The sequence below is a fragment of the Saccoglossus kowalevskii genome, chromosome 16, assembly GCF_978046115.1.
Source record: "Saccoglossus kowalevskii chromosome 16, keSacKowa6.1, whole genome shotgun sequence".
NCBI classification, from domain to species: Eukaryota; Metazoa; Hemichordata; class Enteropneusta; family Harrimaniidae; genus Saccoglossus; species Saccoglossus kowalevskii.
This window is the reverse complement of record NC_140656.1, coordinates 25,202,859-25,230,778: the sequence shown is the minus strand read 5'-3', so window position 1 is coordinate 25,230,778 and position 27,920 is coordinate 25,202,859. Positions and strand designations below refer to the sequence as shown.

Below are 27,920 nucleotides of genomic sequence, written 5' to 3'. Positions count from 1 at the left end.
ATTATAGTCATTTTACAGTACCTAATTTGCATGATAATTAGCTAATTTTTAGCTGCTCTATGACTGTTCCACTGATATCTAAAGAACCACTCATTGGATTTTGATGAAACTTGGTACATAGATGCTCTGAACATATGCGCAGATTTGATTAGTTTTTGGTAAAAATCCGTGCATATTTATTAACTAATTTGCATGATAATTCGCTATTTTTTAGTGGTTCCATGACTGTGCCACTGATATCTAAACAACCACTCACTGGATTTTGATGAAACTTGGTACATAGATGCTATGAACAAATGCTAGGTTTTGATTAGTTTTTGGTAATAATCCGTGGATACTAATTACCTAATTTGCATAATGATTAGTCAATTTTCGGTTTTTCCACTGATATCTCAAGTACTAATCATCACATTTCAATGAAACTTGGTACATAGATGTCATATGACACTGCACAGACCTGATAATTTTTATGGTAATATCAGTACATATAATAATTTACATAATTAATTTTCAGCTTTTGATATAAGTAGTGAGCATTACATTTCAATGAAACTTGGTACTTACATACTCAAGGACTATGCAGAGATTGATTGTTTCAGATAAATATTTGTGCATATTAATCACCTAATTTGCATAATTAGTTAATTTTCAGCTTTTCCACGGGTATCTCAAGTACTAATCATCGCATTTCAATGAAACTTGGTACATAGATCCTTTAGGACTATGCAGAGACCTGATTAGTTTCAGGGTAAATAATTGTGCATATTAATTACCTAATTTGCATAATTATTTTTCAGCTTTTCTACTGATATCTAAAGTACTAATCATCACATTTCAATGAATCTAGAATTATGCAGAGACGCAATTAGTTTTTGGTAAATATTTGTGCATATTAATTACCTAATTTGCATATTTAACCAATTTCCAACTTTCACACTGATATCTCAGGTACTAATCATCACATATCAATGAATGTTTATACATGGATGCTGTAGGACAAAGACAGACCTGGATAATTGTGGGTTAAAATCTGTACATATTAATTACCCAATTTGCATAATTAACCAATTTTAAGCTTTCACACTGATATCTAAAGTACTAATTTCCATTTTAATGAAATTTAGTACAAAGATGCTCTAGGACAATGTACAAACCTAATTAGTTTGGGGTAAAACTCTGTTCATATTATTTCCCTAATTAGCATAATAATTCATAATTTTTTGGTTCTAATCACATTTCAATTAAACTTGGTACATAGAGTTTTTGTTACATTGCGCAGACCTCATTAGTTTTACAATCAAATCTGTTCATGTTAATTTTCTGATTTGCATAATTAGTTTTCAGCTAAGTAATTTCAAATTATATTTAATGCGTCTCCAATACTCTCAGCACATGGGAGTTCTTTCTAAGCTTTCTTTGATTTTTGTTTGTTTTTTTATAGAAGAGTCATGGTGACAAAGCCCGTCATCAACCAACCTCGAACGAGTTGTGATTTCGTTGGGAGTCAGAGATCCACGACACTTGTTTTTGACCCTGAAATAACGTACCTTACTTTTCGGAAATGACACATAAAACCGTTAGTGAGAGACCGCCAAAGAAAGGCTTAGCCTCTCAAGAAGGTGACGTATTTGACATTTCGCCCAGGGCCTGTACTGTAATCCCCGAGGTTCGCTTGATAAAACTGGATTTCAATAGATGGCGCCCTCTGACGGAGACACTGACGAAACCCCGTGGGCATTTTTTTCACTTGCATGTTTTAATGTACAGCGTTGGTGTATAGCACATATGCTATGCTTTCTGTGTTCACATTATGGCGACGGTCCTTACAAATTGTCACTAGTGACACAGAAAATGTTTTATTAAAGATAATAATCGGAGAAAAAAATCGATAGTTGCCACTTTAATAAATTATTCACTGAATTATTATGGCATACCCGTAATACACCATTTACTTCACCTCAGGTTTATCTTGTAAGGTGTGTTTCGATAGGTTTAGTGTTTTTTTTTGGGGGGGGGGTTCTACTCAACCGCAGCATGGGGGTCAATCCAAAGAGAAAGGCCATACAATACAACACAGATAGTTACAACTGTATGACCAACTGGCAGCTGCATTGGGCATTTGTATACCTATTTGGTTTTGTGCATTATCTATTTTTAACATTATCTTTCAAATTTAAAGCGAGGGAGTCGTCACCTGCGCATGCGTCAGATGGTCATAGCGTATCATTGTTTACAAACAAGGGTCTACCCATGAGCCTTTGCGTTTTTAGCGTGTGTTGTTATCGCAGCTTGAGACTCAATTCCCGCGCGTGCGCTTTAAAGTTATAAAGCCATAACAGGAAATAATTTCAAATCCAATTTTTAATTTTACAACCATATTTAGTGGACTGGGAAGGTTTTGAACTAAGTGAAATCTACACAATGGATGAATACATGAAACTTAAAATAGAGTACAAGTGTTACTTTTCAGTGTTTATTTTACACCTATTTACTTACTTTAAACTGTACATTTTCGAATGTTTTTTTTTCTACTGTCATCCCCACGTTTACGTTTTAGTGGACTAGTCCATGCATACTTGCATGGAACAACAATGACTATCAAAATATATTGATATCTTCAATTATCTCCATCAAATGGCTGTATGGCAATCATTAAATATGCTACTCATTGGTTATCAATGTCATAAACATTGGCTTTTCTATAGAGACATTTTTTGCTGGTTTATGTAAAGTATATGATTGTATATGTATATGGTTATGGTCTACCCATGGGCCTTTGCGCGCGCGTTGTTATCGTCGCATTGGTTCTCGCATCTCGACATAACTGCGCCTACAAGCCCGCTGTCGGAGTTGTTTGACAACGCATGGAGGGTCAATAGTCTGAAATGGCTTCTGGGTAAATCTACAGTTCAGCTAATAGTGAGCTGAGCTAATGTCGATCGAGACAACCAAATGTTAAGACAACCACACATTGAAACAATGAAATGTTGAAATAACCAAATGTCCAGACAATCGATTATAACGCAATAAAAACATAAAATCCGAATAATGACAATATAGAATATGGAAACCAAAATGCAAAAAACTGGATAACAACATGATAATGGCGACACAATATAACCGAATGATGTCGAAATACAAAAATGTCATAATGACAAAATGCAATTTTGTATAATTTTTTTTTGGTAATGTGATAATTCGTATTTCCAGATTAGAACAGACCAGTGGGATATGCAAATTCGGCTGCAAATATAAATGCGGGTTATGTACTCTCTGTATATCAGATTAAACGATTTGAATGACGGGAAAAAATAAAAATATGTTGATTGGAGTAGAAAGTATAACGCACTGTACGGTAGAATGTATTTTTATTAGCGTAGACACAGAGTCATTTGAGTAGAATACCTGACGATATCTGGAGAGAATTATAGAAAGCTAGACTACAGGTAGGTACCGACGGAGTAGAACACTTTTCGACCCCTGTCAGAAGTGTTACATGGCGCAAATATTAGCATGTCTGCACATCACCAGAAGGGAGATTGCATGTTCGACCTGCGTGATCAGCTTCGTGATCGGCTGCCGATTCAGCAGTAAAATAGCATTTCAGAGGGTCTATATTTAAAAATTGAGCAAATCTCCCCTCTCCCGCCATGCAACATGTTGTGCGGTTGCCTCTGCCGGGCCACCACGTACCGATGCAATAGAGTTTGTGATTAATTATTCATGACTCGTCCGAGTCGGGCAAGCAAATGAGTGAACACAGACAGACTAATAAGGGTTGGACCATTTGGTTTTTGAGGGGGGGAGGTCAGAAACGAAAAAAAAAAAATTGCAAAGTGAAGGGTTCTTCAAAAAAAATTGCTGCTTCACCAGTGTAAAAAAAAAAAAATATTTTTCACTATATGACTTCGGGAAAAAAATGTTTTCATCAGCTGTTGTCGTGTCATCTCTGAACACGGTAGATTCACTTGAATTACTGCGTCATAAAAATATGGCAATTCTTCCTGCCAAGATAAGGGGGCACATAGTACAAGAAGAAACTAGGTCATATATAAATGGATGTCAATAATTCTGGTTGTGGATTAATTAATAGCAGAGGGAAAATTAATATCTGCATTTCAATATTAATTTCAAAAACAATTTCACTCTGGTTGCATTTAGATTGTATACAATACATGCTCTATTAGAAGAGCATCTCCAATAGAAGCACATGTACGGCAACAATTGCATTGATTGTATACTGATTTATTAAAATATGATGTATTTTGACCATAGAAACACCTCTGTTATTTACACAAGAGCATGCGCTACTAATAGAGCAAATGCGGTATTGCATGCAACATCTCTGACAATTTAGCTGTTTTAGTTTAAATACATTTACAGACTAAAACAGAAACATTGTTAGAAAAGTTGCTTGCAATATTGCTGACTACTGTAAAATACTTTATTTACTCAGGAATTTATTTTCGCTGAAAACAGCTTTCTGGCATTGTGTGGATCTAATTTTCACTATGTTGTATTAAGACTCAATGCAACGTATAGAGAAAGCTGCATTTTCACTGGAATTTATTTTGCAGGAAATTGACTACAAGTAAAACAGGGAATATAAAATGCCAGTGCAAATAAAGCATTCCGCAGTATGTTATGTGACCACAATAATAGACAAGATACATTCATGATTGTATGGAACCATGTCGTATTAAACAAGTACAAATAAAATAAATATCAAAGGAAGTTTAGAAAGAACTCTTGAGTTCTGAGAGTATTGGAGACACATTAAAATTAATTCAAAATTTAAGATTTGCTTTTCAAACAAGAAGCTTGGCAGCTAATTTTTGTCTGCTATTTGAGGTGCATAACATGAAAAAATGTGATTCACATTATCACAATTTATAATACATACAGAAAATACATTTGATTTTTCATCCATGGTTTTTATTCTAATTAGTTCCAGAGCACCTCTGCGATGAATTCAATTTAAATCTGATTTTTGTTTAATATCAGAAATGGGCTAATCATAGATAATCAGTATGTATTAAACTAATCATGTCTGTGGATTACCTCAATGAACCAAATGAATTATTATACAAATTGAGAAATTATTATGTATAGATTTAGGTCTGTATATTGTTCCAGGGTGCACATGTACAAAGTTTTATTATAATGTGATGTTTAATCATAACTAAATTAATTGAAAGCTGAAAAGTAAATTATTATAGATTTATATTATTATAGATATTATATAATTATTATAGATGTATATAAACCTAAAACTAACTTAATCATCACATTGTGTTAGAGTACATATGTACCAAGATTCATTAAATTAAGATAAGTACTGTCACAGACCATCTATGTACAAAGTTTCATTGAAATGTGATTATAATCAAAAATTATGATTTATTATGCAAATTAAGTAATTAATATGATCTTAACCCAAAACTAATCAGGTCTGTATATTGTCCTAGAACATCTATGTACCAAGATTCATTGAAAAGAAATGAAGTCATAGTACTTGAAATATCCAAAGCTAAAAATTGAGTAATTACGCAAATTAGGTAATTAGTATATCTCATATTTGTCTGTGCATCGTCCTCTGTATCTATGCAAGTTTCATTGAAATGTGATGATTAGTACCTGAGATATCAGTGGAAAAGCGAAAATTGACTAATGAAAACCTAATCAAATCTGCGTATTAGCCAAGAGCATCTATTCACCAAGTTTCATTAAAAACCAACATACTGTTCTTGGGATATCAGATCACACATACAGACAGGGTAACTGCAAATACTCCCATTGTGTGCTTCGCACACAGGAGTCAAAAATAAATAAAATGTAATAAAATAAATATTAAAATAAATGAGAAATTTTTTTGTCAGCAAATGTTTTACATCACACTCTTACAGAGCAATCTCGTTCTGACCTACAATCCGACTCTCACCACCCACCTTATTTTCACCAACCATTCCACTGTCATAAGCCACTTTAGTACATGTAGCAGTCACCTGCATTTTAGCCCTTTTTGTTACAATGTCAGTGATCTTTTGTTGCTTTGTAACATGATGTGGGGACGATGCACACTTTCTCTTCTTATTTTTCTTTTTGTTTTCGGACTACCGACGAACCTTTTTAGTCCCAGTTCGGACGAAGTCCGAAAACGGTTCCGTCCGTCCTTCTGGATCCATTTATCGGACAGCCTTTGACCGATCTCGTTCAAACTTGGTATACAGACAATCTATAATGACCTACATATGCCAATTTTCGTTACGATTCAATCAAATATGGCTGAATGGCAGCCATTTTGTCCCTCAAATTTGCTAAATTCCGATATTTAAACGTGAACAGGGGATTTCAATCAAACTTTGTATGGTGATCATGCATATTGGGTTATTGGTGCACGTCACTTTTTTTCAAGATTCGGTCCAAAATGGCCGACTCACAGCCATTTCATTTTTTTTAAATTTTTGTGCTGATAGTAGTTAAGGTCGTATTATAGGTACGACCATGAGGGCGCTGTTCATACTCGGATGCGATGACGTCATACGGGGAAGGATGACGTCACAATGGGAGGCCGTGCATAGCTTAGCATAAATAATGACGTCACAATGGGAATTCGTGCATAAATTAGCATAAATGAGCGTCCATGGCCGTAAAGGGGATAATTTGAATGAGGATGACGTCACAATGGGATATTTTAATACATTTGCATAAATTACCATCAATTTTTTTTAATTATTTTTTTTAATTATTTTTAATTATTTTTTAATTATTTTTTAATTGGACAGGCGTGGACGAAAGATTTTTCATGAGGATGACGTCACAATGGGATATTGTGAATACATTTGCATACATAAAATTGATGTGAATACGAGGTCGTGTCGAGGTCATCGTGAATACATTTGCATAAATTACCATCATTTTTTTAATTATTTTTTTTTTAATTATTTTTAATTATTTTTAATTATTTTTAATTATTTTTAATTGGACAGGCGTGGACGAAAGATTTTTCAGAATGTGTCACAGAGGGCGCTCTCTCTCACACACACACACTAATAAATACACGGCATTTTTGAAAACTAACGGAGTTTAGGGCTAATCTGCACTGGCTCGGAAGGTTGTAAATGATTAGCTAGTTTGAATTTCTAATTTGCATAACATTACTGAGAATGAACGTGCATTCAACGCCACAAGTCTTTTGTTTTTTTAGCCAATCAGAATTCATCTTCCGAGCCAGTGCAGATCAGCAGGGAGTTTATTGCACAAAAAAAGTAAACAAGAATGAAATATTGACATGGAGTATACATTCATGGCGTGGTTGAGTATTTTTTTTAACGCCACGAAACAAACATACGATGTGAGTAAGGAAAATAGTTGCGTAGCGTATAAATGTTTAGCATGATTAAATATTTCTTAACACCTCGAAAAATACGTACATACATGTAAATGTGCGGCGTGGTTAAATTCATTTTTCACGTCACGAGAAATACGAGTACATAAACGATTCGATTAAATACACGGAAGAGTGAAAAGTCAATAATTATACAGTAAACAGTGAACAATAAAAATAATTCATTCTACATATACATATGTTGTTCATCGTTTATATTTTCTTACCTCATATTTGCTTTGTTTTGTTTGAGTAAATTATTTTTAACGACACGAAAAAATACGAGTACATAAACGATTCGATTAAAAACACAGAAAACGGAAACGTCAATAATAGTAAACAGTGAACAATAAATAATAATTCATTCTATATATACATGTTCATTTTTACATTTCTTACATCCTTTCAATGAGTCAAGCAGTCTGTACATTTTTTTTATTCCATCGCTCCAATCAGAATCGCTCATCTGTCGTAGAAGAAAAAAGAGAGAGAGAGAATAATATTAAAAACCAATAGTCACTCCGTAAAACTGCGGTAATAAACCCCGCTAAAATGCAAAGTATGCAAAATCGGTTGGTCGACGTACAGTTTGTTTTTTCAAAAATGGTGGACTACGGTACGATGAGTTAAAATATATAATTACCTGATCGTTTCACAGAATAACTTTTGACATACATAATCATCACACGGAATGAGTTTACGGTGTAACGTAGCGATTTTCGTTTTTCCCTTGGCGAAGAAGATATGTCCTCGCCTTCTTGCCGAAGATTCAAAGGCGGTAAACCAAGTTTGACCTTCTGTGAAAGGTCATCTCATGGATATCTACACAACGAGTCATACACGACGTATTGGCTACACATTGCTTGAAATCAAAGTATTTGATGATTGTAGATCCACGTACGAGAAATCTCTTAAATTCTGTGACATGACTACCGTACGAGTCAAAATAGTCTTCGTGGTAAGGTATTTCAGACAGAAAGTGGCCCAATGCGTTCCACCCGCGAATATCAACGGTGTTTGATACGAGCGATGTGTATTATTCCGAAGCACTGTCCGTGAATGCCAGTTTGAACTCAATCACAAGATTAAGTGTGAGTGCATAGGATTATTTATAAATCGTTCGTCATAAATGTTCCTAATGTGAAATAGACCTCCCACGTAGATGATAAACAACAGATGTTGGTGTATTTGTATATTTATGTTATCTAAAACATGAACACTCGCAAACAGCCTGAGGGATAGGGTTTCAAGTTGAAAGCATTACCCCTATACCTGCGTGTATGGGATAATGATAACAGGACTGGAAACACGGGGTCAACTTGATTCGGTCAACGTGAATCAGTATGGTTCTTGTCCATCACCAATTCACTTTTCTGAAAAGGCACACCCCCACAGAGTGTAATGGCATTCCACAGCTACCATCCAAGTGCTACAATTGATTTACTCATTACAGTAGCGTTAATTTGGATTAGCGCTTCCTTCTCATCAATTTTCTCATCACAGTACCGTCTTGCGTAGTTATATAGTGTCTTCACATACGCGCTAAAGATTCCTGACCTGACACCATTCAGTTACTCTGATCGTTTTTGTATCATTTTTGAAGGTTTATTTTACAACGACTGGAAAACCGACTGAAAATCAAGACTATTCAGTTCATTCTCTTCACTAATGAAATGGCAGTACTCAGCAAACTATCATTCGTCGTTTTTTTAAACATGATTTCGAATATCCACGATTTCGAAATTCTAGAAGAGGCAAGAACGAACGTTACATTTGAATGGTCAAATGACAAGGGGCTGACCCCGCTTGAATGCGCAACAGAATGTATTAAATACAACCATATTCAATATTTCGCTTTTTTAGTGTTGACCCATTTAAACGACAGAACCAGTCTCGAAATTAAAAAAAAACGACGAATGATAGTTTGCTGATGAAGAGAAGAGTTTCCAGTCGTAAAACGATCTATTGAAGCACTATGATTCTTCACAAATTACGATGACATCCTTCACAGCCTGGCAAAAGAAATCACTCAACTAACCTCACCACCAGATTCGAATTTCCACGATCAACGATGAAAAAAATTAACCATTGAGGTAACAGGCTTCGCTACAGAGAAACAATGGAAGTTACTAGCTCGCCAAATTGAATACTTTGAAACGGGACATCTAGCCGATCATCATCGAGACATCGACTCAGAGACTGTACGCCTCAGCAAAACAACCGATTGATGAATTCGTGGACTCAAATTCTAACAAGAACAATCCTGACATAATACTTAAACTACGCTCCTTGCAAGAACATGTGGACATGAACACGACATTTCTACCCACAAGATGAAGGACATAATTTTAGTATATCTGTTAATTACTTTACGATTGGAAACTGTCGATAGAACACATTTTTATGAATGAATTGGTTTTCCGATTTGAAAATCATTGAGTAGGTATTCATGCATTAATTAATTAATAATGATCAGTCCATTGAATTTGTGTTTCACCCAAAAAAAAATCAGAACAGCATTACTAGACATCTCCATATTATCCAAATTTCGAAATTATACATATTTTAATATTAAATTTACTATTTTTTTTACCATCAAACTACTGAATCACTGTACATATAATATACTATACGTATACCATTGACAAATTCAGACTCCGCTTATAAATTATACTCGATTATGTTTTTACCAATCATTACCCCGCCCATCATTCATGATTCGATTGACCACGTTCTGAATAATTCGTACACACAGATAAACGGATTTTTGCGATATACATGTACTTCTTGTTTTCACTCCAAAACTTACTGCTTATTTGATCCCTCAATCAAAAGCTGTTTTACTTGGGATTGACCAAGAGTGTATTTCCACGTTAAACTGATGTGACGACATGTCGGTCATCAACGATTTCATAAAGGGTGACTGTCGAAAAGTGGGACACCAATAATTTAAAATAATTAGTTATACTGGAGAGAATGGATGACATTGTTTAATATTATAGAGATGTTGCGTAGTTCGTTCTTTGACGGTAAGCACGTACGCATACCATACACGTTGTATGCTAATTCATGTTAAATAAAATGCGCTAAGTTTTGATTATTCCCAAGATGTACAGAGAGCACTCGCTTATCCATTAGACAGATTCCACTATACAATTACATGTATAATATCCTGACCGCATTGTTTACACTCTCGTAAATCGACTGTTTGACGTGACTGGGGCACCGGTGGACGAGGAATGCGTGCGTGCACATTACATTTCGTCAACACTTTCATTCATAATAGTATCACTTGCAATATGGCGTAATATCAATCGACGATCCTCAAAATACTGTATGTATGTATGCACGTTGTAGTTCGAATGATTAGATATTTCTTTTATTTTGCCATTTTTGTCGATTCTTTCATTATGAACAGTGTTGACTTGCTCTCGAAATAAATACTTTTACACCGATGTTACCGTTTGTAATGTTTATAAGTGTATACGTGAAAGATATTCGCCTTTGAAATAATAATTGAAGACACAACTATATAGTCTTCAAATCAGCTGGGTGTTATTATTGAAGTAACGCACGACGCGTGATATTGTTGTAATGGGGTCTGATCGCGTTCCATAACTCCTGAATAATGCCATGAATCAAATTGTCCTAACAACATGGTAAACACGGGTCAGCAATAAGTAGCTATTTTATCGGTGAGGAAAGATCTGCTTCTTGATTGCGATTATGATTATGTCTAATATAATGTATAATAATCTATTACTCTACGTACACAACTTGAAGTGGGCTTTTCAATTCAACTCACTGCGGCCGTACACAACATGGCTAGTTCCCCCTTCGAAAGAGTGCGTGCGTGTGTTGCAACGCTATCTGTGACCACTGAGCTTTTCAAATATTTACAAAGCACGATGTGATAACTGAGGTGGTAAACTGACCATGATGTCAATATCCAACCATCTAATTTGCACAATAACAATTAAAATTGAAACCGTATTCATGCGTGGGATCTTGGTTGGAAATACAACGAAGTAACAAAAAACCAACAAAGTGTAACAATAATAAAATCACAAACAAGTGAATGTAAAGCAAAAAAAAAAAAAAAAAAAAAATATTTGGTGTTTGGTTTAGGCATTTGGCATTTTAGGATTTTTTTTTCTTATCGTGCCCTGAATCAGATGTGGACGAATGTTCCTAGCTCAATGATTGTTTTGTCATTTTAACTTTTTAGTATACCTGTTAGGTGTTCATCATCTGTTCTAAAGTTGATTTTATTGTATTTAATATTTTAATCATGATTTTTTTTGTTTCTTATTGTATAGATTACAAATGAGAAGATATTTTTTTTCGTTCTCAATTTTCTAGTTGTCACAAACTGAGCAAATTCAGTCTTCAGCTATAAGATTATATACAATAAAGTAACAAAAATAAGCAATGTGTAACAATAATAAAATCACAAACATTTGAATGTAAAGAAAAACAAAATTATTTTGTGGTTGGTTTAGGCATCTGGTATTTTAGTTTTTTTCTTGTCGTAACCTGAAACAGATGTAGACGAATTTTCCTAGCTCAATGATTATTTTGTCATTTTAACTTCTTAGTATATCTGTTAGGTGTTCATCGTCCGTCCTAAAGTTGATTTTATTGTATTTAATATTTTAATCATGATTATTTCGTTCCTCCAAGTATAGATTACAATTGAGAAGTTGTTTTTCGTTCTCAATTTTCTAGTTGTCACAAACTGGGCAAATTTAGTCTTCAGCTATAAAGTTATTATATCTACCCCTTTCCATTTGAAGGGTATGAGCCTTTATTCCGAGTTTCGCCTTAGCGCAGCACTATGTTTTAGATTTTTTATTGTGGTGAGATATTTTTTATATGCAAATTCTGTTTTAATTTTCTGTAGGTTCGTAACTTGTTTTTATGATGTGTACTTTTATTTGCATCATGTAATGTTTCTGTGCTATGAATTTCTAAAGGATTGTTCGAATTACCTGTCAATGTTTCAATGATTTTCTTTTTTGTCATCCTGAGATGTATGTGTATTCCAAAATATTTTTTTTCCATAGTCAAATTGTCTAAAATCTGATTCATGTCTTTTACAAGGATATTTTCTCAACTCTAGCAGGCTTGCCAAATTTCTTGGTTTGCTATTTACTTTGATTCATGTCTTTTACCCAGTTGTCTTTTCCCTTTTCGTCAATATGTATTCCAAGTTTGTGAGCTTCATGAACTAGCGAGTTTGAGTTAGAATTATTTATTTTGATCCAATATTTCAATCTAGTTGCTACGGGGGAGGATATTTTCCCAACTCTAGCAGGCTAGCGAAATTTCTTGCTTTGCTATTTAATTTTAGAAGGTATTTGCAGTAATATATTTTCATTTTTTTTTTCCATTGGTCTTTTGATTGGAAAAACAAAACAAAAACAAAATGTATACTTTCTATATACTCAATTTCAATTACTCAGTTTTTAATCTATTCTTTTTGATTATTTACTCATTAGTAGATTTCCCCTTCTTTGTGTAATAAACTCCGTTAGTTTTCAAAATGACGTGTATTTATTAGAGTGTGCGTGTGTGTGTGTGTGAGCGCCATCTACGATACATTCTGAAAATCTTTCGTCCACGCCTGTCCAATTAAAAAATAAATAAAACATCCAATTCAAAAATAATAAAAAAAAATTAAATTGATGGTAATTTATGCAAATGTATTCACGATGACCTCGACACGACCTCGTATTCACATCAATTTTATGTATGCAAATGTATTCACAATATCCCATTGTGACGTCATCCTCATTCAAATGAACCCTTTACATCCATTTATGCTAATTTATGCACGAAATCCTATTTTGACGTCATCATTTATGCTAATCTATGCTTACATCTATTTATGCTAATTTATGCACGAAATCCTATTGTGACGTCATCATTTATGCTAATCTATGCTTCCACCTCGGTACGACCATGAGGGCGCTGTTCATATTGGGATGCGATGACGTCATACTTGGAAGCATAGATTAGCATAACTGATGACGTCACAATAGGATTTCGTGCATAAATTAGCATAAATAGATGTAAGCATAGATTAGCATAAATGATGACGTCAAAATAGGATTTCGTGCATAAATTAGCATAAATGGATGTAAAGGGTTCATTTGAATGAGGATGACGTCACAATGGGATATTGTGAATACATTTGCATACATAAAATTGATGTGAATACGAGGTCGTGTCGAGGTCATCGTGAATACATTTGCATAAATTACCATCAATTTAATTTTTTTTTATTATTTTTGAATTGGATGTTTTATTTATTTTTTAATTGGACAGGCGTGGACGAAAGATTTTCAGAATGTATCGTAGATGGCGCTCACACACACACACACACGCACACTCTAATAAATACACGTCATTTTGAAAACTAACGGAGTTTATTACACAAAGAAGGGGAAATCTACTAATGAGTAAATAATCAAAAAGAATAGATTAAAAACTGAGTAATTGAAATTGAGTATATAGAAAGTATACATTTTGTTTTTGTTTTGTTTTTCCAATCAAAAGACCAATGGAAAAAAAAAATGAAAATATATTACTGCAAATACCTTCTAAAATTAAATAGCAAAGCAAGAAATTTCGCTAGCCTGCTAGAGTTGGGAAAATATCCTCCCCCGTAGCAACTAGATTGAAATATTGGATCAAAATAAATAATTCTAACTCAAACTCGCTAGTTCATGAAGCTCACAAACTTGGAATACATATTGACGAAAAGGGAAAAGACAACTGGGTAAAAGACATGAATCAAAGTAAATAGCAAACCAAGAAATTTGGCAAGCCTGCTAGAGTTGAGAAAATATCCTTGTAAAAGACATGAATCAGATTTTAGACAATTTGACTATGGAAAAAAAATATTTTGGAATACACATAAATCTCAGGATGACAAAAAAGAAAATCATTGAAACATTGACAGGTAATTCGAACAATCCTTTAGAAATTCATAGCACAGAAACATTACATGATGCAAATAAAAGTACACATCATAAAAACAAGTTACGAACCTACAGAAAATTAAAACAGAATTTGCATATAAAAAATATCTCACCACAATAAAAAATCTAAAACATAGTGCTGCGCTAAGGCGAAACTCGGAATAAAGGCTCATACCCTTCAAATGGAAAGGGGTAGATATAATAACTTTATAGCTGAAGACTAAATTTGCCCAGTTTGTGACAACTAGAAAATTGAGAACGAAAAACAACTTCTCAATTGTAATCTATACTTGGAGGAACGAAATAATCATGATTAAAATATTAAATACAATAAAATCAACTTTAGGACGGACGATGAACACCTAACAGATATACTAAGAAGTTAAAATGACAAAATAATCATTGAGCTAGGAAAATTCGTCTACATCTGTTTCAGGTTACGACAAGAAAAAAACTAAAATACCAGATGCCTAAACCAACCACAAAATAATTTTGTTTTTCTTTACATTCAAATGTTTGTGATTTTATTATTGTTACACATTGCTTATTTTTGTTACTTTATTGTATATAATCTTATAGCTGAAGACTGAATTTGCTCAGTTTGTGACAACTAGAAAATTGAGAACGAAAAAAAATATCTTCTCATTTGTAATCTATACAATAAGAAACAAAAAAAATCATGATTAAAATATTAAATACAATAAAATCAACTTTAGAACAGATGATGAACACCTAACAGGTATACTAAAAAGTTAAAATGACAAAACAATCATTGAGCTAGGAACATTCGTCCACATCTGATTCAGGGCACGATAAGAAAAAAAAATCCTAAAATGCCAAATGCCTAAACCAAACACCAAATATTTTTTTTTTTTTTTTTTTTTGCTTTACATTCACTTGTTTGTGATTTTATTATTGTTACACTTTGTTGGTTTTTTGTTACTTCGTTGTATTTCCAACCAAGATCCCACGCATGAATACGGTTTCAATTTTAATTGTTATTGTGCAAATTAGATGGTTGGATATTGACATCATGGTCAGTTTACCACCTCAGTTATCACATCGTGCTTTGTAAATATTTGAAAAGCTCAGTGGTCACAGATAGCGTTGCAACACACGCACGCACTCTTTCGAAGGGGGAACTAGCCATGTTGTGTACGGCCGCAGTGAGTTGAATTGAAAAGCCCACTTCAAGTTGTGTACGTAGAGTAATAGATTATTATACATTATATTAGACATAATCATAATCGCAATCAAGAAGCAGATCTTTCCTCACCGATAAAATAGCTACTTATTGCTGACCCGTGTTTACCATGTTGTTAGGACAATTTGATTCATGGCATTATTCAGGAGTTATGGAACGCGATCAGACCCCATTACAACAATATCACGCGTCGTGCGTTACTTCAATAATAACACCCAGCTGATTTGAAGACTATATAGTTGTGTCTTCAATTATTATTTCAAAGGCGAATATCTTTCACGTATACACTTATAAACATTACAAACGGTAACATCGGTGTAAAAGTATTTATTTCGAGAGCAAGTCAACACTGTTCATAATGAAAGAATCGACAAAAATGGCAAAATAAAAGAAATATCTAATCATTCGAACTACAACGTGCATACATACATACAGTATTTTGAGGATCGTCGATTGATATTACGCCATATTGCAAGTGATACTATTATGAATGAAAGTGTTGACGAAATGTAATGTGCACGCACGCATTCCTCGTCCACCGGTGCCCCAGTCACGTCAAACAGTCGATTTACGAGAGTGTAAACAATGCGGTCAGGATATTATACATGTAATTGTATAGTGGAATCTGTCTAATGGATAAGCGAGTGCTCTCTGTACATCTTGGGAATAATCAAAACTTAGCGCATTTTATTTAACATGAATTAGCATACAACGTGTATGGTATGCGTACGTGCTTACCGTCAAAGAACGAACTACGCAACATCTCTATAATATTAAACAATGTCATCCATTCTCTCCAGTATAACTAATTATTTTAAATTATTGGTGTCCCACTTTTCGACAGTCACCCTTTATGAAATCGTTGATGACCGACATGTCGTCACATCAGTTTAACGTGGAAATACACTCTTGGTCAATCCCAAGTAAAACAGCTTTTGATTGAGGGATCAAATAAGCAGTAAGTTTTGGAGTGAAAACAAGAAGTACATGTATATCGCAAAAATCCGTTTATCTGTGTGTACGAATTATTCAGAACGTGGTCAATCGAATCATGAATGATGGGCGGGGTAATGATTGGTAAAAACATAATCGAGTATAATTTATAAGCGGAGTCTGAATTTGTCAATGGTATACGTATAGTATATTATATGTACAGTGATTCAGTAGTTTGATGGTAAAAAAAATAGTAAATTTAATATTAAAATATGTATAATTTCGAAATTTGGATAATATGGAGATGTCTAGTAATGCTGTTCTGATTTTTTTTTGGGTGAAACACAAATTCAATGGACTGATCATTATTAATTAATTAATGCATGAATACCTACTCAATGATTTTCAAATTGGAAAACCAATTCATTCATAAAAATGTGTTCTATCGACAGTTTCCAATCGTAAAGTAATTAACAGATATACTAAAATTATGTCCTTCATCTTGTGGGTAGAAATGTCGTGTTCATGTCCACATGTTCTTGCAAGGAGCGTAGTTTAAGTATTATGTCAGGATTGTTCTTGTTAGAATTTGAGTCCACGAATTCATCAATCGGTTGTTTTGCTGAGGCGTACAGTCTCTGAGTCGATGTCTCGATGATGATCGGCTAGATGTCCCGTTTCAAAGTATTCAATTTGGCGAGCTAGTAACTTCCATTGTTTCTCTGTAGCGAAGCCTGTTACCTCAATGGTTAATTTTTTTCATCGTTGATCGTTGATCGTGGAAATTCGAATCTGGTGGTGAGGTTAGTTGAGTGATTTCTTTTGCCAGGCTGTGAAGGATGTCATCGTAATTTGTGAAGAATCATAGTGCTTCATTTAATTTGGTTTCGAGCCATTGGAAGAGAAATTCGTTTTTTGAAGCATCCGCTATGGCTTTCAGTGTTTCGAGACTGGTTCTGTCGTTTAAATGGGTCAACACTAAAAAAGCGAAATATTGAATATGGTTGTATTTAATACATTCTGTTGCGCATTCAAGCGGGGTCAGCCCCTTGTCATTTGACCATTCAAATGTAACGTTCGTTCTTGCCTCTTCTAGAATTTCGAAATCGTGGATATTCGAAATCATGTTTAAAAAAACGACGAATGATAGTTTGCTGAGTACTGCCATTTCATTAGTGAAGAGAATGAACTGAATAGTCTTGATTTTCAGTCGGTTTTCCAGTCGTTGTAAAATAAACCTTCAAAAATGATACAAAAACGATCAGAGTAACTGAATGGTGTCAGGTCAGGAATCTTTAGCGCGTATGTGAAGACACTATATAACTACGCAAGACGGTACTGTGATGAGAAAATTGATGAGAAGGAAGCGCTAATCCAAATTAACGCTACTGTAATGAGTAAATCAATTGTAGCACTTGGATGGTAGCTGTGGAATGCCATTACACTCTGTGGGGGTGTGCCTTTTCAGAAAAGTGAATTGGTGATGGACAAGAACCATACTGATTCACGTTGACCGAATCAAGTTGACCCCGTGTTTCCAGTCCTGTTATCATTATCCCATACACGCAGGTATAGGGGTAATGCTTTCAACTTGAAACCCTATCCCTCAGGCTGTTTGCGAGTGTTCATGTTTTAGATAACATAAATATACAAATACACCAACATCTGTTGTTTATCATCTACGTGGGAGGTCTATTTCACATTAGGAACATTTATGACGAACGATTTATAAATAATCCTATGCACTCACACTTAATCTTGTGATTGAGTTCAAACTGGCATTCACGGACAGTGCTTCGGAATAATACACATCGCTCGTATCAAACACCGTTGATATTCGCGGGTGGAACGCATTGGGCCACTTTCTGTCTGAAATACCTTACCACGAAGACTATTTTGACTCGTACGGTAGTCATGTCACAGAATTTAAGAGATTTCTCGTACGTGGATCTACAATCATCAAATACTTTGATTTCAAGCAATGTGTAGCCAATACGTCGTGTATGACTCGTTGTGTAGATATCCATGAGATGACCTTTCACAGAAGGTCAAACTTGGTTTACCGCCTTTGAATCTTCGGCAAGAAGGCGAGGACATATCTTCTTCGCCAAGGGAAAAACGAAAATCGCTACGTTACACCGTAAACTCATTCCGTGTGATGATTATGTATGTCAAAAGTTATTCTGTGAAACGATCAGGTAATTATATATTTTAACTCATCGTACCGTAGTCCACCATTTTTGAAAAAACAAACTGTACGTCGACCAACCGATTTTGCATACTTTGCATTTTAGCGGGGTTTATTACCGCAGTTTTACGGAGTGACTATTGGTTTTTAATATTATTCTCTCTCTCTCTTTTTTCTTCTACGACAGATGAGCGATTCTGATTGGAGCGATGGAATAAAAAAAATGTACAGACTGCTTGACTCATTGAAAGGATGTAAGAAATGTAAAAATGAACATGTATATATAGAATGAATTATTATTTATTGTTCACTGTTTACTATTATTGACGTTTCCGTTTTCTGTGTTTTTAATCGAATCGTTTATGTACTCGTATTTTTTCGTGTCGTTAAAAATAATTTACTCAAACAAAACAAAGCAAATATGAGGTAAGAAAATATAAACGATGAACAACATATGTATATGTAGAATGAATTATTTTTATTGTTCACTGTTTACTGTATAATTATTGACTTTTCACTCTTCCGTGTATTTAATCGAATCGTTTATGTACTCGTATTTCTCGTGACGTGAAAAATGAATTTAACCACGCCGCACATTTACATGTATGTACGTATTTTTCGAGGTGTTAAGAAATATTTAATCATGCTAAACATTTATACGCTACGCAACTATTTTCCTTACTCACATCGTATGTTTGTTTCGTGGCGTTAAAAAAAATACTCAACCACGCCATGAATGTATACTCCATGTCAATATTTCATTCTTGTTTACTTTTTTTGTGCAATAAACTCCCTGCTGATCTGCACTGGCTCGGAAGATGAATTCTGATTGGCTAAAAAAACAAAAGACTTGTGGCGTTGAATGCACGTTCATTCTCAGTAATGTTATGCAAATTAGAAATTCAAACTAGCTAATCATTTACAACCTTCCGAGCCAGTGCAGATTAGCCCTAAACTCCGTTAGTTTTCAAAAATGCCGTGTATTTATTAGTGTGTGTGTGTGAGAGAGAGCGCCCTCTGTGACACATTCTGAAAAATCTTTCGTCCACGCCTGTCCAATTAAAAATAATTAAAAATAATTAAAAATAATTAAAAATAATTAAAAATAATTAAAAAAAAAATAATTAAAAAAATGATGGTAATTTATGCAAATGTATTCACGATGACCTCGACACGACCTCGTATTCACATCAATTTTATGTATGCAAATGTATTCACAATATCCCATTGTGACGTCATCCTCATGAAAAATCTTTCGTCCACGCCTGTCCAATTAAAAAATAATTAAAAAATAATTAAAAATAATTAAAAAAAATAATTAAAAAAAATTGATGGTAATTTATGCAAATGTATTAAAATATCCCATTGTGACGTCATCCTCATTCAAATTATCCCCTTTACGGCCATGGACGCTCATTTATGCTAATTTATGCACGAATTCCCATTGTGACGTCATTATTTATGCTAAGCTATGCACGGCCTCCCATTGTGACGTCATCCTTCCCCGTATGACGTCATCGCATCCGAGTATGAACAGCGCCCTCATGGTCGTACCTATAATACGACCTTAACTACTGCTAATTCCTCTGAAAGATATCGCCTGATTCACTTGAAAGTTTGTACATAGGTACTATACTTCAAGACAATACAACACCATGTTTTGTTTTGAGATTTGATCAAATTTGTCGAAATGGCGGCCATTTTGTTTAATATCTTAAATTCACAGTCTGTAACGTGTCTGGAACTGTTTCCCGAAGCTGAATAGGGCGATTTCAATCAAACTTTATATGATGATCATGTATATTGGGTTACACGTGCACGTCATATTTTTTTCAAAATTTGGACCAAAATGGCCGACTGTTTTGTCTTGAGATTTGATCAAATTTGTCGAAATTGAGGCCACTTGTCAAAAAAACGTAAAATAGCAGTAAAATAGCAAGTATTTTCTTCAACCGTTGAAGATAATGAAAAAAAAATGTTGGATATGATGAACTCCTAAAAAAAAATTTGCAAGCAAACCTACTGATAAAAAAAATTTACAAACACATAAAAAAAAAAAATTGCCTTTCACTGAGCTGACCTCCCTCCCAAAAAAAATCAAATGGTCCAACCCTAACTGTTGTGACATGGAAATAATTTGTGTAGGCCTTTGTACTGGAAATAAAGTTGGAATTCACAACAAATCACCGAAAGTCACAGCAAATTAAAGCAACACAAAATGTCTTTATCGTCTGCACACGTTGTCCCCATTTGGGTATATTTCACCATCGTTCGAATCGCACGGTTTCGCTAATGCCGGCCATTCATCACCGACCCACGAAATCGTGCGTGATCGTGTTAGGAAAAGCTGTATTTCACTGCAGTTAAATTGAGTAATTTGATTGGGCGCGCCAAGAAGCTGGCTCTACCAATCAGCGTTGCTGTATCATAAATTTGAAGATCCGGGGCTCATCACAGATTAAAACAATGGCAGCGTATAGACTCTGCGCTGATTCACCGGGAGTCAAGAACAGAAGGTCTATGTTCGTTGACAATTGCATGAAGACTATGGAATATTTAAATATTTGTGCAAACCGAGTTTTAGTAAACTGGCAAAACTGTCGAAACAGATAACATGTTGACTTGTCCGATCCGTTCTTCGTTGCAACTAACAAATCATTTCCCTTAGAAACAGTACTAAGTTTTATCTTTCGATGGTCAGTAAGCTCGTTCACAGAGAAAAATCTAGCAACACGTTTATTTCTATATTCAACCGAGCTAGCGCCACGATTTTACCAAGTAATATGTCGTTTCTATCGTGAGTTCTGATTGCGTAAGTCAAATGAGCCCAAGTAAATCTTATAATCGTTTGAGGGCGTGCGACATTCAGTAAATCGTGGTGAAATCTGCCAAGGGTTAATGTTGAAGCTTACGCCGAATAAATGTTCCTTGGCTGGCGAAGATGATATTTCACGTGCTGTACGTGATTGCATTTGTTCTATTTTTAGCCTCGTAATTGTGGCATTTAACGATATAGGGTCTCGTTTCATGAAATCGAACAAAATAACAAAGTTAAAAAATCCGAGATGTGTGTGAACATAAATTGTGTTGTTTGGGAAGGCCACGGGGTTGTAAATAAAGAGTGAAACTAAATTCAAATACTGGTGAACTTTCTGGACCGAGGTTGGAGAATATTGGCACAGATCGTAGCGGAGGTGGAGCGCGTCAATTTTTTTAAATATCATTTTATTACCACACAAACTCGCCATTTGAATTGTAAGTTTCACGAATTTGGTATAAACATAATCTCAGTTGATGACTCACACCAAACACTTTAATTTTATATCAGTAATGCATTTTATTTATTCTGCATTATATTGGTTTTTTTGTATGAAATAATTTTCAGTGGCGGGAATCAAGTCACATTATTATATTATGTTATTGATATTTGCTAATGTTCATAATCAACCTATTTGTCCCAATAATTGTAAACTCCCACTGAAGTTGGTGTTTCAATGTTTATGACGAGTTATGTGACTATGTATATATTCCCAATGTAGATTAATATGTGTAAACAATTCCCCCATATCAACTGATTTCAATTCAACACAAAGTTAAGTACGTCACTAAAAAAACTCAAGATCCTACAGAATAGAAAACTGTGACCATTACATAAGCTAAAATGAAAAAAATAACATTTACAGTTTCTGAGATGTCATGGGTTAATATGCTTGTATTATTAATTGGCAAAATAATGTGTGGTTGTCACGGAAACCACGAGATAAAAGGAGAAATTTCACAACCGACAAACTCTACTTACTTCCTGGTATACCAAAATCATGGTACCATCAGATTTAGTTCTAGTCAATGGGATGAGCCACTGTGTTCTATTCTGGGAATGGCTGTGTTTGTTTGTAATTCGTGACCGTGTGTGCACTCTGTGGGCAGTTGTAAAAATAGATTCTCATCATTCTCGCGTGACGGTAGGTCACTGTAATGCCTACAAGCAATCCTAACGTTCGCAATATTCTCAACTCACTAAGGGTTACCCACGCCCTGTAATGGAAATATCGCTCTTTGATTACACTTCAAATCAAGTAAGTGAACAACACGCCCGTCTCCAACAATTGAACCTAAGTATTACGATTGTACATTTCATCTCCGGCACGTGCTCCTAAGTATGTGCGAGGTAACCAGTGCGGGGACCATATCATGATGCATATAGTCAGTTACAATGTTTGATAGGGTGTAGTTTCGCGTGATTTAAGATATATTACTAACCATTTTATCGAGACGTGTTGTTTTTTTGAATAATTGTTTTTAACTGTGGTTACTGGCTATAATTATCATATCGTATTCATCGTTTCGAGTAGTTGTTTACGTTGTCGGCCGCGTTTTCTCTCGCAATGGTCGCCATTGTACTTGGACAGCCATGCTTGAAAGAAATACTAGTACATACATAAACGCCATTATTTATACACTGCCAATTGTTTGATAAATATAGTTTATTCGGAAAAAATGTTCTCATAATACATTTATTTTGGGAAGAATAATACAAACCTATCGTGGTTTGGAGACATAATACGGTGACATCGCATGACTGCAGACACGATGTTATGGAATCAATGGCAGAATTACTACTATGTTAGGATTACCAACTACTGATAATATTATAAACTGTTCCACCCTGTATATACCTATCCTCGGAGATGGACAGGGACCAAAAATGGCCCTGGGCATTCCCACCAATAGGCCCACCAACAATACCGGAGAGCAGTCATTATGAATGTTGCTAAGGGTGGAACAATTAGTGCTGGGGACTGACGGCCGTAGACCGGACAGCCGTTCTGGACTTTTCCAGAACGCACAGATTATCAGTCCGCCCTGCCTATACTTCATGCTAAGTTAAAAGTACAAATTTTGAATATTAATACTTATACTAATATAATAATTTACCCTTTTTCAATAGCATGTTCCTGATCGTAAAGTTATGAATAAATTATGATAATTTACTTAACGTTTTTACACCTTCCAAGAACCTTACGGATGCTAATTATTTCTACACGTCATAATTATTATGATTCACTTGTTATTGATTGTCAGTATGCTAAAACCTGTCTGTCATCGGTTCAAGGAAATCCAGGCAATGGGTGGGTGAATAACGACAGGAAAAGCCGAAGGATACAAAATTTGATATCATTTTTTTTAAATAGGCTCGAGCATTGGTTCCTCCCAATCTTCCGAACGAACTTCTACATAAAAGACATTTCGGCAATATATTATGCGACCTCAACAATTTATCCGGGGTCGGACTTTATATATATTCGCAGTCAGTTGGCGCACAAGTGATAATAAAATGAATGCGATATTTACTATATTGGGCCGCCATCTTGAATACGACTTGAAACTACATAAATAAACAAGTTGTGAAACGCGTTTTTTTCAGATTCCTACAAATAAGGAAAAAAAATACCTATCTTTTACAGCCAAACCATCCGTTGGTGTATTGTTAAGCCAACCGCTAACAAGATTCGGCCGAATTAATCGTTTTTGTGTGAAAAAATCCCTTGCATAGAAACACCTAATTACACGAAGAACATAAAACACTTTCCCGGGGTATTTGAAACCGAAATTACTGTACATCTTACCGTAAGGCCTTCGCTGATTGGCGGCTGACTTTGAAAGACAATTTTTGGTTTCAAATACCCCAGGAAAGTGTTCTATGTTCTGAAAAACGCGTTTCATAATTTGTTACTTTATTTAGTTTCATGCCGTAATAAAGATGGCGGCCCCCATATAGTATATATCGCGTTTATTTTATATTCAATATTTTTTTATGTTTACTTAACAACTAAATGTGGAACCATTCAAGCTTTGTTGGTGTATATATTGCTCAATGACACTACACAACCTCATATTTCAATCTATTTGACTAGATCATCTAATTTCACATTTAGATATATCGGCGAGGTGCTTACTATTCAATAATGATGTTAATTTGGGTGATTATCCTCCACCTATTCATCTAAATGAAATTAAGATTAAATGAAACAACGGAGTCCGTATATTGTTTCGTTCCCTAATCTTTACTTAGTTTTTTTCGTCACGCCTGTATCTAATACTAAAAGAGTGGATTTTAATATTACCATAATCAAGTGAACTTGTCAGTCGGTAGTTTGTTTGTTTTTGTAGTCACTTTTACACAATTTAGTTTATTTCTGAATCTAGTTCGCATACAAACTGTTCAAATGTATAGTAGGCACGAATACTGACATTTTATCACCGACGTTTTTGTGTGCATTTTGTTGGCTAGAAATGAGCGACTTTATGAATAACTTGTTCAGACTCTGTAGTGGAGCGATTGCCGCATTATTTACGTAATCGCCACGTGATTTTTGTGTAATTAAATTCAACTATACATTTCTATTAACCAATAGATGTCTTCTTCTCATAGATACGTCTTAAACGTTGTCATCCGTCTCCTGATTTTCCCACAAATATGGATGCCAGTAAAAGTCAATCTAAATGTACCCGATACAGTTTACACATTTGCATTGCTCTCTTCGGGATGGCTTCATGGTTACTTGTCAACGGGTTATGGATAGAAGTACCAGTGATGGTGAACCATCTCCCGGAAGGATGGGCATTGGGCTCCTATCTCGTTCTGATTATCCAGTTCGCTAATATTGGCCCACTTACGTTCGCTGTAATCAATAGACTTAATAAGAAGAAGAAGCGAATCGAAATAGCAACCAATTACATCATCATCACAATTGGCTTGTCTGCATGCATGCTCTTAGTCCCATTGTGGGATGTGACGTCATACGTAAATGGAGTTAAACACAGCACCGCCCTTCTGTCGTTGTCAGCCTTCCTGGCACTAACTGATTGCACCTCCTCCGTATCTTACCTGGCGTTCATGGCAATGTTCCCGCCCACTTTATTGACGTCCTTCTTTGTTGGGATGGGAATGAATCCATTTATTGTCAGTGTTTTTGGATTACTTCAGGGTGTCAGCGGCAACCCACGCTGTATAAATTCAACCCGTGTCAATGTCACAGCCTTTGATAATCTCACCGTAAACGTGACAGACTACGAGACAGAGTACAGAAACAATGAACCTAGATTCGCTGTGGAAGTTTACTTTTTGCTTTTGTTTGGGGTGTTACTAATCAGCCTCGTGTCGTACATAGCCCTAGTTCACCTGAAAGTCTTCAAACAATTTCATCTGAAGTTAAATGCAGACACTTCGAGAAAAGTCGACATTCACCAATATGTATACTTAAATGAAAACACCTCCACGGAGAAAGGTGAATCGCCCACACTCACGAGACAGTCTCTCGTGAGAAATGATTGCGAAACTGACACAGCGGCAATTGGGAATATACAGAATAGGAGCAATAACGAATTCAAACTGGGTAAACTTGACTGGGTTTACTTCTTGGCCATACAAGCGTATTCATCCGGTCTTTTCAACAGTGTGATGCCTTCAATTCAATCCTACTCTACACTACCGTATGGCAACTTGACATATCATTTGGCGATTATCGTTGGATTGATGATGGTACCGACAGCTAGTCTGTGCGTGCACTGGTTTCCAGTAAAAACAAAACTATCTGTTGGCGTTCTCACCATGATAGGTACGATTGCTGCTACGTATATCATTACAGTAGCAGCTCTGAGTCCCTATCCTCCGTTATGCGGCAGTGTGTTTGGAGGGATCTCTTCGGTAAGCAATGAATGTTCTCATACAACCTTTCAACCAGGATTGAATTTTTGATTTAAAGGGCGGTGGTCGTCGCGCAGCGCGTGTTCGAATTTCATGTAAATAAGCAATGTATTTTACACGCGTTGTATACGTCGCTATGAGTCCCATATCGAACAGGACGCGGCACGACGACTGCCGCTCTTTAAACGTCAAAAATAGCTAAATGTGCACCAATATTAACACTACGTGTATTACAATATTTTTAATATAATTCCTCAACAGATTATGGTGTGGATCGTGTTCTATTTTGTATTCACCTATATCAAAATCTCCATTGGAATGTTGTTTCGCAGTGAAGGTAGAAACGGACTCATATGGTATGGTAGTATGTCTCAGATCGGATCGTTATTTGCAGCCATCAGCATATTCCCAGTAGTAAATGTTCTACAGTTGTTTCAGCAAGATGATCCATGTAGCACAACATGCTACTAGGACAGTGTACTTGCATATTTGAGTCACATCTTAGTTCACCATTCAAGTCACCTTCACAAGTGGTCTGTGAAGATTTCCCTATCCAGACGAGTCAATCTTTCAACTTAACCCATTGAGTGGCAAAGTCAAATTCTTGAACCATTCCCAAGAACTTGTATTTATAGTTGATGCTCCTCTCTCCATGAAAGTTTGGCGAATATTTTTTTGAACAAAATTGTGATGTCACATTTTGCCCGTTTGGTCTAAAATTAAAACTTTAACACAATTTTGTTCATTATTGGGATACCCTATTTAATTTTATCCCAATTTAGGCGGGAAAAAATGGCGCTCAACGGGTTATTAAATATTGTTTTGGCGAGGACAGTGCTAAAATTTGCTCCGTGTCACTAATTCAAAAATCTTGTTAAGCCAAGAGAATCCTGGGGCACATACCTATATGTTTTGTTTGAAATTTATATTGTATGTTTCTGTAGGGGATACATGTAATAAACGTGTGTGGGCCCTGCAGCCATAGCATAACGCTTTTCATGTTTGTTGTATAATTTGTTTGAATAACTGAAGAGAGAATATATATCAATATAGTGGTTGTATTGGACAACTCACAATCAACGCCAAAATAATAAAACATTTAAATCAAGGTTTGGTAACCTTGGTAACCTTTTTGAAATAGTGTTACGGTATCAAAATACTTATTTATACATTTACCCGCAGCAACGTATATATAAAATTAAAACAATGATAAACATAATTATAACATGATTAATTAAACTAGCCAATTAAAATAACCCAGACAGAAACATTTACAAAACAACACGTTTTAATGACTTAACAGGATTTACAAATATTTATAACTTTAAAAAACGTAGATGAATGAATCTGCTAAGTATTCTTCGCTGGCATAAACGAAAACAACTCGTGTCATGTAAATACCTCTACCAATATTAAACGATTCTTTGAAATCATATGAATCACCGAGATATGGAGCTTAATGTAAACGTTTCACACAGTAACACTGAAATCATATGAATCACTGAGATATAAAG

The 27,920-nt window shown here is 35.1% G+C and overlaps 1 protein-coding gene and 2 long non-coding RNA genes across 4 annotated transcripts; 2 read left to right on the top strand and 1 right to left on the bottom strand.

Moving 5' to 3' along the window:
• The first annotated feature begins 3,333 nt into the window (after window positions 1–3,333).
• On the top strand, window positions 3,334–27,396 carry LOC100369465 (solute carrier family 52, riboflavin transporter, member 3-B-like). 2 transcript variants are annotated; one of them, XM_002734033.4, is made up of 3 exons: window positions 3,334–3,446; window positions 25,132–26,406; window positions 26,668–27,396. In XM_002734033.4, exons 2-3 carry the CDS (start codon window positions 25,177–25,179, stop codon window positions 26,875–26,877), a joined length of 1,440 nt encoding a protein of 479 aa, XP_002734079.4. In that variant the 5' UTR covers window positions 3,334–3,446; window positions 25,132–25,176; the 3' UTR covers window positions 26,878–27,396. The 2 variants fall into 2 exon arrangements, with proteins under 2 accessions (XP_002734079.4, XP_085347721.1); XM_085491595.1 differs by lacking the exon at window positions 3,334–3,446 and adding an exon at window positions 22,710–22,774.
• Window positions 7,067–8,463, bottom strand: LOC146733790 (uncharacterized). Its single transcript, XR_014926717.1, has 2 exons — window positions 8,031–8,463; window positions 7,067–7,853 (listed from the first exon to the last, which is right to left on the bottom strand). It is a non-coding gene; the product is annotated as an uncharacterized LOC146733790 (long non-coding RNA).
• On the top strand, window positions 18,276–19,672 carry LOC146733789 (uncharacterized). Its single transcript, XR_014926716.1, has 2 exons — window positions 18,276–18,708; window positions 18,886–19,672. It is a non-coding gene; the product is annotated as an uncharacterized LOC146733789 (long non-coding RNA).
• Window positions 27,397–27,920: the final 524 nt, after the last annotated feature.